General features: G+C 61.1%; 2 protein-coding genes across 3 annotated transcripts in view; one reads left to right on the plus strand and one right to left on the minus strand.

Annotated features, from left to right (window-relative positions):
• The window catches only part of ANKRD52 (ankyrin repeat domain 52), a 29,889-nt gene extending 19,027 nt beyond the window's left edge, over positions 1-10,862 (plus strand). Inside the window, exon 28 of the mRNA XM_072847546.1 lies at positions 640-10,862. Within this exon, the coding sequence (XP_072703647.1) occupies positions 640-884 (245 nt within the window). The 3' untranslated portion in view covers positions 885-10,862. The remainder of the gene's footprint in view (positions 1-639) is intronic.
• Positions 10,758-13,970, minus strand: SLC39A5 (solute carrier family 39 member 5). 2 transcript variants are annotated; one of them, XM_072847570.1, is made up of 10 exons: positions 13,853-13,970; positions 13,613-13,791; positions 13,338-13,512; positions 12,611-12,780; positions 12,375-12,512; positions 12,235-12,295; positions 11,960-12,160; positions 11,769-11,849; positions 11,504-11,694; positions 10,758-11,428 (listed from the first exon to the last, which is right to left on the minus strand). In XM_072847570.1, the coding sequence occupies exons 1-10, from the start codon at positions 13,968-13,970 to the stop codon at positions 11,279-11,281; spliced, it is 1,464 nt and encodes a 487-aa protein (XP_072703671.1). In that variant the 3' UTR covers positions 10,758-11,278. The 2 variants fall into 2 exon arrangements, with proteins under 2 accessions (XP_072703671.1, XP_072703672.1); XM_072847571.1 differs by lacking the exon at positions 12,611-12,780 and having other exon boundaries at positions 13,375-13,512.
• Positions 13,971-14,281: the final 311 nt, after the last annotated feature.

Below are 14,281 nucleotides of genomic sequence, written 5' to 3' on the forward strand. Positions count from 1 at the left end.
AGGTTCAGTGTGATGTCCCTGGGGGAGGGGGGGGCTGTCTGGGGAAGCGCTCAGCCGGCATCGGAAGGATTTCCGCATCCTTTCCGCAGCTGAGCAGCACCTTCTCAGCTCATGGCGCCGCAGGAGCAGCTTGTGGATGAGGACGTTGGCACCCTGCGATCCCCTGTAAAAGCATTTCCAGGTCCCACGGGTGTTTGAAATACGCCTTTTGCCCCCCATGCGTCTTCTGGTGGCTGTCTGGCTCTCCTGCCGGGCACAAAACCAGCCCAGCCTGAGCCAGCAATAAGCTGTTGACTCACTTGCAAGTTGGCAGAAACTGGTGGTTGTGGCCAGAAGCTTTTTCTCCCAGCAGAGTTCTTGCTCTGCTGGAATACCTTTAAGTTGTGAAAAATATCATTGCATCTGCTGTGCTGCCAGGGCTTCTGAGGCTTTTTATTTGTCTCCTGCTGATCCTGGCACACTTCAAAGCGGCTGCTGCAATTGCAGGGATTGCCGGTGCCCAGAAGCAGGGTCTTTTGAGATAAAGACAAATAGATGTCCTGGCCCCTCAATGCGCCGGTGAAAAAACTGCCCCCATCAAAGCGTTCCCCGGGGAAGGCGCCCGTCCGGGGCGGTTCTTCACCTCCGGCTTTGTTCTAGGTCATACCCCAGCCTTGGCATGCGCCCCCAACAAGGACGTTGCCGACTGCCTGGCACTTATCCTCTCCACCATGAAGCCTTTCCCACCTAAAGACGCCATCAGCTCTTTCAGCTTCAACCTCCTCAAGAACTGCGGCATTGCAGCCAAAACCGCCGCCTGCGGGGCCCTGCCCAATGGCAGCACCTGCCCCTACAGCAAGGACCGGCACAATGCCATCGGCTTGGACGGCTGTTACTCGGAGTAGCTTAAACTATGGGTGACCTAATATCTTATTATATTTATTTAGAAATTCTATAAATATAGGGCACTTTAAAGGAGAACAAGACTGGGCAGGCCTTCTAGTGTGGCCGGATAGGCCAGGAGTTCAGAGCTTCCTCTTCTCGCTGGGTTGCCAGCGCGGTGCCAAAGCTGTTAATTGGTTTAACGAGCAGCTGGCAGTGCCGTTCCCGTCCCCTGCCCCTTCTCAATCCTCTCCCCGTCAGCGCGTGCTCGCACCCCTCTGACGGCAGGGCAGGCGATGGATGCTGCGGGCTCAGGGCTTCCCCCAGCCGGGACGAGGCAGGTGCCACCATCCGCTGGCCCGCAGATGGGAAGGGGGTTTGTCCCCCAGCTTTTGGGGTGGGTTGAAATCAGTTCGGTGTTTCCCAGCGCCCCGTGCCAGCCTCCCGCCCTGCCTCGCCTCCGGGACGGCCCCGGGGCTGCCCCGAGCCCTCGCTCCCGCCGGCCGGGACGGGGAAGCCTGAACTCTTGGTGGGATGGGGGGTGGGAGTCCTTGGGAATGGGCTGGTCTCGCAAGCGCTGGGGTGGGTGTTAGCTCCTGGCCAAGTGCCACTGTAACTGCTCCTCTCTCGCAATCACTTTTTCTCTCACGCTCATCCTTCGATTCCAATACAAACACTTGAACCAAGATCTACTGTACCTGCGACACTAAAATATCCTTTTGGCAGCTGTCATTTATATGCAAAAACGGGTGCTGCTGCCCAACCCCGCGGTGGGCTGGCTGCGGATGCGCTGCTGGAGCCTCCCTCCCCACACCAGGCACTTTAGGGATTCTGTTGGTTGGTTGTTTTTTTTTTCTTGGCAAAGTGTCGGATCCTAAGAAACGATTCTTTCTTGAATTTTCGTTCTCTGTTTTGCGTGGCCGTTTCCATGCAAGAGTCAGTGTTGCTTTTTTTTTTAAAAAAAAAAAGAAAAAAGTTATTTATAAAGAAACGAGCATTTACCTTTAAAAAAACAACAAAAACCATAAAAAAAATTCTGAAAGTTTTAGCCTTTTAATAAGGAAAAAAAATGCACTTCAAAGTCCTTATTCACAACCCTAAGTAAGTCTGTGTTTATTTTTCTAATGCAGCATCTTGGCAGGTTTATTAGCGTGCGTGTATGTGGGATCATTGTTTTTTGTTTTGGGTTTTCTGTTTTTAATTTTAGAAATCATATTTATAATGCAGGTTTGAATCATTCGAGAATGTTGCACTGTTTTTTTTCCGTTGTGGGGTTTTTTTTTTCCCTTCTGAATTACTGTAACCGTATCATGTGCAAAAAACAATACTCTTTCTCCATATCACGAGTCTGTTCAAAGCCAAAGACTGGGATGCAGAGAACGAGAACGGGCTGACAGGGCAACAAGCATTTCGGGAACCATCGTCTCCCCCGACCTCCTTTCCCTCCGCAGCCTTGCCGACAGCGGGGAGCGTGGGGCTGGGGCCGAGGCTCCCGCCCGTGGCCACCCCGGGGGGGTCCCAGTGTGATCCCTCCGGGAAGGGAGCGGGGAGAAAGGATCCCTCTCTCCCACCGAGTCCTCGGTGGCTGCTCGCCTCCTCTTTGCCGGCAAGACTGCGATGGGACCGCGTGAGCCTTGCGCTGCGGCTCTTCTGCCCAGCGTTTCAGAGAGAAAAAGCATTTCTGTAACCAAAATAAGGTATTACGTCTTTTTTCTTCCTTTTTTTTTTTTAAATAGTTTCTAAATGAAGGTGGCTCCTGTTAGGGTGGCGTTTGTCGGGTTTAGGTTGTGACGCGGAGCAGGCGTTGGAGCCGGCCGTTCCCGGGGGAGGCTCCCGGCGGGCGAGGGTGCTGCTGGCAGCCCGCGGGGAGGGTCCCCTCGCACTGTTTCTTTCTTTTACCAAAGCCAAACTCTTAGAACCAAATATGAAGTTTCAGTCTTGGCCTTTGGGTGATAAGCACATTTTCTTCATGTTTCACGTAGGAGTTTCTCCCGGAGGGAACCGGGGTCGGGGACCTCCCGTTGCTTTTGCTCGGCACCAGCTCGCCGTCAGAGCTCGGTCTCCCCGTCCCGTTACCAACCCGCACTTTGTTCAGCAAAGCACTCGAGAAATTTGCCCTCGGTGGTATCTCGGAGCAGGAGAGGTGGTCAGCCTGGTCCCCGGAGGGCTCCGGTCCCTTGGTGGTGGGGGCCGGGCACTTCTGACAGGGAGGGCTCCTCTGGCTGCTCCGGAGGGATCTTCCCTTTTCGGACCGCGAGCCCCCTCCGCCCCGCTCTCGGCAAGGCGGTGGCAGCAGCTCGCTGGGCCGGCGGGTCCCCTCCTTTGGTGCCGGCGTAGGATCGTGTCCCCGGCCGATCGCGTCTCCTCCTCCCCGCTCCCCCTCAACCCTCTAGCTTGAAAGAAAGTGTTAACCTTTCTGCACCGAATACCTCAGTTCGGAACCAGAATAAACTCACAAAACTTGAATAAAAAGATCCTTTTTGAAGATCCTTTTCAGTATTCTACAGAGGAGAACTGGAAAAAGAGACTTGTTTACATTGCTGTCGAGTCCGCACTTGCCTCTTGCAGCTCTTTCCCTTTCTGGGAGGAATTTAGGCATCACTTTATCTCTTCTTCTCGCTGCTGGCCCTCGCCCTCCCCGCGGGGCAGGAAAATGGGTCCAAAGTCCTGAGCTGTCGTCTTCAAGGGCTAAAGTACTTTTTCAGGCACACGGAGGGGCCGAGCCACCCCTAGCCTTGGCTCCAGTCCCCGGCGCGGGCAGCGATTCCCCGGGACGGGGATGGGTTCAGAGCGGGGCAGACCCTGGGGCCGTGATGGCTCCGTCCTCTGGAGCGATGCTTCAGCTCTCCCGGAGTCAGCTGGGGAAAGCTCGGAGGCACCAGCAGAGCCGGGCCGTCCCGTGCCCGCCGCGGGAGGGACGCGGCCGTGCCTCTCGTGCCCCGGTCCTCGATGCCGTGTGGCTTTAGCGTCGCTGACGGGGGACGGGACTCCAGCACCGTTTCACTTGAACGTGGCTTTTTCCTGTAGCCAGGGTGAGGGCGTTCCTTAGAGCACACGGAGAATGCTGCTTTTCCTTCACCCCCCCTTACTTTTTGGAGTATTATCGTGGTTTTCAGTTTCTTTGTTTAGAGAAGAAAACTGGTCTCTCTTTTGGCCTTGTTTCTGTGCTACGACGTGTTACCTTCCACTCAACATGATGACTAAAACTATGATGAGACAATCAATGTGATCTCTGTAAGGGCTTCTCCATTTCTTCTCTGCAGCACCATGCTTTATATATGTGTGTTCTTTGCTCTTAGCGAGGATCTTTTTCTCCCCTCCCCTTGTGTCTTATTAAAAATAATAATAATAATAATAATGATGGAGGGAAATGAGGTTTCAGCAGCGCATCCATGGTCTGGGAGCACATGGGAGGAAACACGGGGTGGGGTGGGAAGAGGGACGTGCGGCCAGTTTCCTTGCGGGTACCAGTCTTGTTCTCCTTTAACGCTGTATTGTATACATTTGACAGCACAGCTTGACAATTTAAGTAATAATCAAAGTGTTTGGTAATAATGCATTATTTTGCTAAACGAGATTTGTGATGGTTTCCCTAGTGCATTGTAAAGAGGGATGGAGGGAAACTTCCGCTGCCCTGCCTGCTCCCTCTCCAGCCCCTCGTGGGGCGGCGGACAGGGGCTCCCCCAAATCTTCCTTCCCGTGGACCTTTATGCCAAAGTTGGACCATTCCCGCTTAGCGTTCTGTCCGGCGCCCGGCATCCGTTTGGTGTAGCTCTCACCAAGCAGCGACTTTTTCGGCTCCCCCCCTCGATGCTACTTAAATCTCTCGGTTTTGAATACGCAGGCACCGGATCACCCCTCCCCTCCGCTGCCCTGACCCCCGAAAAAAGGAAGTTTCTCTCCGCCCCTTGGTCCAAAGCACTTGCTTCAAGTAATAAGCACTTTTGTTAAAGCATGAGTCTGGATTCCCTTTAGCATCCCACGGGATAGAGAGCAGCAAGAGCGGAAGGGATAAGAGAGTGTCTTTGGTTTTATTTTTTCATTTTTAATTTTTAAAAAAAAAGTTTGTTTCTAGGGAATGAATGAACAAAGGGAAGTTGTGTTTTGAGAGGAAAAAAAAAAAACAGCACAAATACATTTCAACTCAAAAGGTGTATTTGCACTGCCATTGCTAGAGAAAGGGGCTGCCAGCCCTGCGGCCCCGCTGAGCCATATAAACTGCTGACAAACACTGAATGTAACGTCCTTGCAGAGGGCAGCCCAGGGAGGCTGGGATTGGCTTTATTCTCGACGGGCACTTCAATGAAATTCAAAAATAACCTAACGACGATGAGAATCTGGTTGGTGTTTCTTTGTTGTTGCTGTTCCCGAGCTGCAGGCAATTTGAAACTTTTTTTTTTTTTTTTCTTTAGGAAAATTTCCCCCCCTCCACCACCCCCGCCCCGTCCCCTCTCCCCTCCGCCCCAGCCCTGCCCCGGACGGAGCGAGGAGCTCCCTCGACCAAAAGCGAGATGCAGATGAGTAGTCCCCGGCCCCGCTGACCACGTCGCGGGGCTGGAATCCGGCAGATATAAAAGTAGCACTAAAAACAAAGCAAAAAGTCCCAAAAAATGGAACAAGTTTTTTTTTTCTGTTTGTTCGTTTCGAACACGCTGAGTGTGGTGGTGGTTCTGTAGATACCGCGGCCCGGCCGGGGTCCCCCGGCTGCGGGGTGAGGTGTTAGTGAGAAACAAGTGAAAAACCAAAACAAAGAACAAATTGCAAAGACCCAAGAAACAATCTTTTTCTTTGATTTTATTCTGTTGTTTGGTGGGGCGGGGGACGGGCCCGGGGAGGTGCCCCCGCTCCCTCCCAGCTCCACCCCGAGGGTCCCCCCGTCCCCCTGCCTGCCACAGGGACCACAGATGGGGGGACCTTGGGGTCCCCCCAGTCGTGAATGTCGGGGTCGGACCCGTGCGGACTGTCAGCCCACGCTCACCTTTGCCTTCAGTAAGAAACCAAAGGAAAAACCAACCCCTTCCATTCGAGATACTGGCACGGACACGCGGATTCTTTGGTTTGGGGTTTGTTTTTTTTTTCTTTTTCTTTCCTTTTTTTCCCTCCTTTTCTTTGTTTCTTTGTTTTTCTCCAAGGACGCGAGGAGCTGTTCAAACCTCTTCTCCTGGCTGAATTTTTCTGGGGCTCAGCAGTGCTGGGTGCGTTTGAAAGGAGAAAAAACCCAACAAAGCCGAGACTCGGCCGAAGCGTCGGCGGGAGCTTCGGAGCGGGGAGGTGGAGGGTAACGTATGCACGAGGCGAGGGACCTGCCGGGAGCTCGCGGAGGGGGAGCGGTGGCTCTCTGCATCGCGGCTCTTTAGTTAAACTAAAGTCCTCGGAGTCGCGGCGCGAGGCTGGAACGGGACGGAGTCAGAGCCCCCGAGGGGTAGGGTGGGGAAGGGGGATGCGTCTCTAAGGACTCGAAGGCATCTGTAGCAAGCTCTGTGTCTTTACAATATCCTATGTGTAAATGCTGCACCTCTGTATATTATGCACATAAACATTTCTTTGAATAAGATAGGACAGACCTCATCACCAGTCAGGTATAAATGACTCTTCCTCTGTGTCTCGGTGTTCTGGCGTGCGTGTGCGTGCAAGCGGTTCGTGTGCGGGTCCGTGTGTCTGGGCGTTGTCTGAGCTTCCCGTGCAGGGGAGAAGGAGGGAAAAAATAGAGGAAAATAGCCTTACTCGACCCAGTCGTATTGATATTGTTCGTCAACTTGAAAATAATAAAGTAAATGCATGGAAACCTCTAGCTGAGCCACGGTGCGTGACCGTGGGTGTGATGTTTCGGAGATCCAGGGTGCCGGGTGTCTCGTGCTGCGCATCCCGAAGCTCTCGGTCCCGCCGGGGTTTCTCCTTTAGCTGCGGAGGGTGGGCGGCTGCTGCCTCACGCGCCTGGTCCTTCCTCCTGTCCTTTCTTTTTCTTTTTTTCCTGAGGCCGTAGGGAGTGAATTCCTCACGGCTTGACCAAAACTGCCGTTTCTTTGGTGCTCTGCACTTAGTTTCCAGGGGTCGTCGTCGGTCCTCGGAGCCCCGGGGTGCTGCGGGTCCCCGCCGTGCTGCTCTGCTCGCCCCGGCCAGCGCTGCCCGTCTGTCCGCAGACCTGCCGCCAGCTTCCTCGCCCCGGGAGTGAGCCCTTCCGAGCTCTGCTCCGGCAAAGGACGTGGCTGGAGTGGCCGGTCGAGTTAGTCCAAGTCAGACAAAGCGCGGTGGCTGCCCTCGCTGGGAGGAGAGGCCGGGGAGCAGGGCCAGAGGTGCGAGGGGTCCCAGCCCCGCTGCAGGGGGGGTGAGGGCTCCCGGCGTTCGGGTGCTCGATGCCAGCAGCGTTGTTCCGTTCCTGAATTTTGCACTATGTGAAACGTGGCCAGTTTAGGGGGGGGGGGCGTGGAGGGGGCACGCTGCCCGGCTCTTGCCTGCGAGAGACCCGGGGGATTTGACCAAAAGGAAAATCAAAGATGACGGAGGCCGGTCATGGGCGAGAGGGTCCCGATGCGCCAGGTGCTGCGGTGCAGGAACTCGGAGGGCATTAAGACGTAACCCAGAGCCTGTCCTGAGCGCTGGACTTGAGAACACTTTTCCTACTTGAAGGTACTAACCAAAACGGCTGCTTTTTTCGACGTCCCCCCCGCGCGCCGGAGGGGGGCTGGGGGCCGGCGGGGGTTGCTGTGCAGGGGCTGGCTGCGGCTGTGAGGGGAACGGTGCTCGGAGCCGGTCCTTGTCCTTCTGTGCCCCAAAAAGCTCTCGCGTCCCTGTCACGCGCCCCTTACCCCTTACCAGCGTCTGGCTCCAGCTGCGGGGGCGAGCTGGGGTGGGCAGAGGAAGGCGGAGAGCAAAACCTGCGGCCCAGCGGGTTTGGCCAGAGGATTGAGCCTGAATTTCAGCCCTCCCGCAGGCAGGTCCTTGCCCGGGGTCGCATCCTTGCCTGTCCCTCCAGCCGGTGGCCCGCGGCGGCCGTGCTTCTCCGCAGCTGGTGGGCACACGCGTCCCGAAGCGACCTGCTACAGCCGTCGTGTTTTGCAGCACGGGCTTGAAAATTGCACTGAAATCATTACGTGCCAGTTCCTCCTCCTCCTCCAACAGATCTGAATTTCTTTTTGAGCCCTCAGTTTTTCCCCGTCAGCCTGCGTTCCCTCTGCTCAAGCCTGCCGAGGCTCCCGTCCCCGGTGGCAAGAGCCTCTCCCTGTGGATCTCCAACTCCATCCCAGCGCGGCAGAGGGTACGGCTGGGCTTCCCGATGCTTCCCTGCTCTTTCCAAACCTGTTGGTGCCTGGGAAATCTCGTTAAACACGGAGGTGTCAGGCTGGATTCCGTCACGGGCTGGGGTTTAGTGTGAGCTCGGAGCAGCGAGCCGTGAGCTGGCGTTTGGGCAGGGCTGGGCGTTAAGAAATGGTGTCTGTTTGCGGGGAGGATGCGGCGCTGCCGGTCAGAGACCTCCTGGCTCCCAGTGCCCGGCGTTCCTCGCCCTCTCCGGGGTCGGCAGCCTGGATGTTAGGCGTGCGGGTCCATATGTCTGTGGGCACGCACGTGCTCCGTCTCAGCAGGCGCTCTCTTAGCTTTAAAGATTTCTGAGTCCTCTAAGACCCCGTTCAAAGTCCTTTTAAAGTCCTTTGGTAGGTTCTTCCCTTCCCTTTCCCTCCTCGATACACGTGGAAGGGAGTTTATGGAGATTTGCTTAATCTCTCACCTATCCTGTGTCAGGGAAGCACAGGTTGGTAACGAAGGGCTTGGCCCCCGCTGCAGCTGGGTCTCGTGCTGGGCGACCTGCAGCCTTTCGGACCGTCCTGCCGCTCGGTCCAGGTTTGACGTCTGTTAACATCTCTCGACCGTGTTTCGGTGCTCTCCTGCCACACCAGCGCTGCCCGGGGAGGCGGCGGTGGCTCCTCTGCCCGTCGCTCGTCCCCTCGCGGGTGTTCGGCGCAGGGGACGTCGGTGGGATGGGGAGGGGGCTCGGGCGTCTCCCGGTCCAGCTGCGGCTGTGCCAAACGCGGGTCAGCACCCGGCTCCCCTTGTGGGGACTGAAGCCCACCCTCGCTCCCCACGGGGCCGGGGCCGGGGCCAGGGCCGGGGCAGCTGCAGGGACATTGGCCCGCCTGCGGCGTGACCGTCCCCTCGGCTGCCCTGGGGCTGGCCGGACCCCGGAGCCTTGGACAGCCCCGGGGACTTGGACACCCCAGTCCCTGGCGCTGGTTTTTTGGCCGTTTCAGACCTTTGCAGGGAGCGGAGAGTGGCGTTCCCTGGGGAGAGGGCCCAAGCCGCTTCCTCTCCCAGCTCTGTCTGCTCTCTGGGCCCCCTTAGCCCCCATGCTTCGTGGGTGCCCCCGTGCAGAACCAGCCCCGGCACAGGGTCCCCCGATCCCCCCGTTTGCCCCACGCTGGGCTGGGCCGGCTGCGCCCGGGCAGGAGCTTTCCGTGCCACGGGAAGAGCCAGCACGGGACGGGAGAGTCTCTTTAGGCGTGTTTGCGGGGTGGTTAGATAACGAAGAGCTGCTTTAATTTGCGTCTTCTCTGCACTGTTCACACCTACCTCTGGCAATAACCGGGCTGGGGCACGGACCTGGGGAAAGGCTTTCGCGCCTCTCGGACCCGCAGCCTCAGCGCCGGACCAAGACGGCGGCGCGCATAGCGAGGGCAGCTGAGCGAGGGCAGGAACGGCCGGGCTCTGCCCGGGTCTGCCTGCAGCGGGCAAGCGTCCCTCTGCCAGCAAGGGGTGGGTCGAGGGGGAGAGCGGCCCCGAGCGAGTCCCCTGCGCGCCTGCCCACGCGTCTGCGGCAGCTGCTTCGCCTCCTCTGAAGGTATTTTTACTTTAACTCCCCGGCTTCATTCCCCTCCAGTGCACTGAAATGTGGAACCCGCTGAGCAAAAACCAGCGTGCGGCCGTGCTGTTGTTCGGCAGCGGCAGGGCCTCCGTCGGCAGTCGTTCTTGCTGGGGACTTTTAACGTGGATGCCTTTGTACTTGGGCAGGGAGGGAGAGGCGAGTGCGTCAGCTCGAGGGGTCGGTGCCCGAGCGTCCCCGCAGCGAGTGCCATCCGCGCCGTCCCCGTCCGAGACCCGGCAGAGGCAGGGTCTGCGCTCCGTCCCGCGGTGCCCGCGGTGCAGATCCCGGTGCCGCCGCATCGGGGTTCAGGCATCTCCCTCCCCTCTGTAGGTGCTTCTTCCTTCAACCACTGGTTCAAAGCACAAGCGCATGGGCCTGGCGGGGCCGGGCGGGCGGCGGGGCGAGGGGGGCTCCGCTCCCGGGGGCGCGGGGGCTCCCGGCCCCTCACCCCCGCACGCCTGCCCCGTGGAGACCCACCGCAAGTAGGGTAGAGTTTTGATGTGCAATTTAAAAACAGGAAAAAAAAAAAAAAAAAAAAAAAAAAGTGTGAAATCTCCCCGGGGCCGTCACGGCGGCCTCGAGGTGCCGGGTGCCTTGGTGGGCAAACTGAGCCATGTCCCCCTGAGCTTGCTGGTTTCTCACCCTTCTCCTGAGAGCAGGGACCCCAGAGAGCCCCGAAATCAGTCCCGACCAGCGAAGCACTTGTCTCTGGGTAGAGGAAATTGGAGCGAGCAAAATCCCTTCGTGTCATGCAAGGGAAACACAAAGCCGTTCAACCCCCTCGCGGTTCTAGGGAGCGAATGTGAGGCGATACGTAGGAGAAGAAGGAAATCAGCCCAACAAGCCATCCGTCCCCGCAGCGCAGACGCTATCCTGTCAGCCTCCTCCTTATCCCCGCCTGAGCCTAGTGAGCGGTTACTTTTGTCTCGGATGTTCCATATATGTATTTTCAGAAATCCTGCATCACCTTCGGGGAGGGAGGGGGGGAAAGGAACTAAAAAGAAATAAAAAAAATAAAAGGACAAAAAAAAAAAAGAAAAAAGCATTCAGACTTGATCTATTTTATACAATGTAAGCTGCGACCAAGTCCTGTTATTCATATTGTGGCTTTGAATCAATTATGTTTATTAAAATGCTATTGCTTCTATGTCCTGTCGTCCTTTCTTCGCCAGCGGCTGGTCCAGGGGGAGCAGGAAGGGGAAACGCGCTCGACCTCGTCCCTGGAGCCGGGCGTGCGAGCACCCCACTGCCGTCCCGGCCCGGGGAGCGCTGGGCGTCCCGGTCCCCCGGGAGAGGACACGGGCAGCGAGGGGACCCCACGTCCGTCCCCTCCGTGCAGGGACGGAGGGGCTGGGGGAGCCGCGCAGGGCTGAGCCACCGAGACTCCCGGGGACGGCGGATGCCGCTGGGGGTCTCACGAGGAGGGGAGAAAGTCCAGTCCTGGGGGCACGTTTGGGCCTCCCGCCGTCCTGCCATCCTTCCAGCTCGGCCGCCGCTGGCTCCGGCCGCGGTTCCCCGCTCCAGTCGGCGGCGGGGGCAAGCAGGGCCGAGCCCTGGGGCCGCTCAGGGCTGCAGCCAGGCGCGGACGTGTCCCTCGGCGAGGGCGATGCCCAGCATGATGCCGCTGCCCAGCAGGAACCCTGCGTTCTGCAGAAGGAAGCGGCCCCAGGTGCCCTCGCCGGGGCCCTCGGTGCCCCGCAGCGCCTCGGGGAGCTGGGGCAGAGCGGGGGGCTCAGTGGGGCTGGTGCGAGACCCAGCCCCGCGGCCGCCCCCCGGCCGCCCCCTTACCATGTCGGCCAGGGCCACGTAGAGGAAGATACCGGCGGTGGCGGTGAGGATCCAGGGGGTGAGGTGGGACGCGCTCTGCCCCACGGCCGCCCCTGCCGCCGCCCCCAGGCAGGAGAGCAGGGCCGAGAGCAGGTTGAGGAGCAGGACGGTGCGGGGGGCCGTGCCCGCCCGCAGCAGCACCGCCAGGTCGCCTGCGGCAAGAGGAGGGTGGGCGGTGGGGGGCTGCGGGGGGTGCCACGGCTGGGGCGGGGGGACGGGCACCTACCCAGCTCGTGGGGCAGCTCGTGGCAGAGCACGGCCAGCGCCGTGCTGAGGCCACTGGAGAGGCTGTGGGAGAAGGCGGCACCTGCGGGAAGAGGGTCCTTCACCCCAGACCTGCGTGGACCCTGTGCCCCGATGCACCCCCCGTGCACCCCCTGTGCACCCCTTGTCCCTCCGTCTCCCCATGCCCCTCACCGATGGCCAGCCCGTCCGTCAGGTTGTGGATCCCGTCCCCCAGCACCACCATCCAGGCAATGTCAGTGGCCCTGGGGCTGGGGGGCAGCGCGGGGCCGTGGGAGTGTCCGTGGGAGTGTCCGTGGGGGTGTCCGTGGGGGTGTCCGTGGGGCTTGAGCTCCAGCTCTGGCTCTGGCGTCGTCAGGTGTCGCAGCTCAGCCCCTGTGGTGGCAGATGCAGGGTGGGTGCCGGGGCCGAGGGCCGCGGGCACTGTGGGGTGCGAGGGGGGGTCCTACCTCCTCGCGATGGTGCCAGGACCCCCATGGCCACGTCGGGGGTCTCTCTGGGGGAGCGTCCCTGGGGAAGACAAAGGTGTTGGGTACAAAGCTGGAGCTGGTGGCAGCCCCGCGCCCTCCCCGGCACCTGCGGCTCTCACCGTGGCCTCCCGGCTCCGCCGCAGCATCCCCAAGAGCAGCTCCACCAGGAAGAGCAGGTAGATGCCCCCCAGCACCGCCAGCCCCTGCAGCACCGCGGTCCCTGGCTCCGCCGGAGTCTCCTGGTGCCTCCCCTGGGCCTGGACACGGGTGACCCAGCGGCTCAGGGGACCCGGACACCCCGGTCCCCCCCGGGTGCCTCATGCCACCGCCGGCCTGCCGGGGAGGGGGTACCTACATGGGGCCAGAGGTGGAGCAGGGCGTCCCCGCAGAGCGTCCCCACGGCCAGCGCCACCAGGAAGGCCAGCAGCGAGCGGAAGAAGCTGCGGCTCAGCAGCGGGACGAGGACGACGGCCAGGGCGGAGGGCAGGCTGACGAAGGTGACGGCCAGGAGCCCCCAGCCCAGCGCTGCAGGGCGGGTGAGACGGGCACGGCCAGGGCAGGAGGGTGCAGGACCCAGGGATGGGGATGGGTGTCGTTGGGGATGCAGGGATGGGGACCCCGGGGCCAGGAAGGTGGGGTGATGGGAACCTGGGGATGGCGGAAGCAGGAGGGGGGCACTCGGGGGTGCAGGAACGGTCAGCGCAGGGATGGGATGGCAGGGACTGGGGACACGGGGACCAGGCACTGGTGGCATCCAGGGGTGGGGATGAAGGGACAGGGAACCAGGGAGCTGATGTCGGAGGAGCCAGGGACGAGGATGCAGGGACAGGGTCCAGCGATGGGGGACCAGGGGCTCAGGGTGCAAGGGAGAGTGGCCATGGGACCAGACGACGGGGGAGCCAGGGATGGGGCTACAGAGACAGGGGACAGGGGGCCCGGACGCTGGGGCTCCCGCGGGTGGGGATGCAGCGACGTGAGACGAGGGGACCGGCTGACGGGGGGACCTGGGGACAGGGCTGCAGGGACAGGGGACCCAGGGACGGACGACCGGGGGCCAGGGAGGGGCCCCGGGTTGGGGTTACCTGGCCACAGGGCCCCCCCCGGGGGAGGCAGCGTCACCTCATCGCTGTGCTGGATGCAGACGCGGCTGTCGATCTGGTAGAGCAGGGCCGGGCAGAGGAGGGTGAACTGCTCCGGCGTCAGCTGGGACACCGAGTCCAGCCCAAAATTCCCCAGCAGCTGGGTGACGTTGAGGCACTGCGGGGGGCGGCGGTGAGCGGGGGGGGGGGCCGGGGCTCCCGGGTCCTGCCGTGGCAGCGGAGCAGGACGACACGACCCCCCCCCCGGCGCCACTCACGTCGTCGTGCGGGTGGTCGGCGCTGGAGTGCTCCAAGCCCAGCACCCTCCCCAGCAGGCTCAGGCCGGGCTCGTCCCGCCGGGGGCGGGGGGCCCCCCGCGGCTCCCAGGGGTGGCCCCGGCACCGGGGGCTCGGTGGGCGCCGGCTTCGTCCCGCCTTTGGTCTGGGAGGGCCGGGGGCTGGGGGAGGCGAGTGCGGGTGAGAGCCCCGCATGGTGCCGGGCTGGGGGGGGGCGGGTACCTGGGGGGGCGGGGGGGCGGCGGGGCGCTGGGCGCCGCGGCCCCGCCGTGCTCCCAGGCGGGGTGCTGGTGCCGGTGCTTCTCCTCCTGCACCTCCAGCAGGTCGAGGTGGCTGACATGGCCGTGGCCCAGCTCCTCGTGCTGGATCTGCACCACCCGCACCCGGCCCAGCCCCAGGCTGCCCAGCAGCCGCGCCAGCCCCTCGGAGGGCAGCGTCCCGTTGGCCCCGTACTGCCCGAAGAGCTGCTGCAGGTAGTAGCCGTGCTCCTGCGCCGCGTCCTCGGGCAGCGGCCGCGGCCCCGCTCCGGCCCCGGCGGCCCCCAGAGCCAGCAGCCCCAGGAGCAGCCCGGGGGGGCCCATGGGGCCGGATCCCGCAGGCGGAGGGCGGGGGTCCCCGGCGGAGCTGGGGGAGAGGGGGACGCCGGCGTGA

The sequence above is a fragment of the Ciconia boyciana genome, chromosome 27, assembly GCF_034638445.1.
Source record: "Ciconia boyciana chromosome 27, ASM3463844v1, whole genome shotgun sequence".
Classification (NCBI taxonomy): Eukaryota; Metazoa; Chordata; class Aves; order Ciconiiformes; family Ciconiidae; genus Ciconia; species Ciconia boyciana.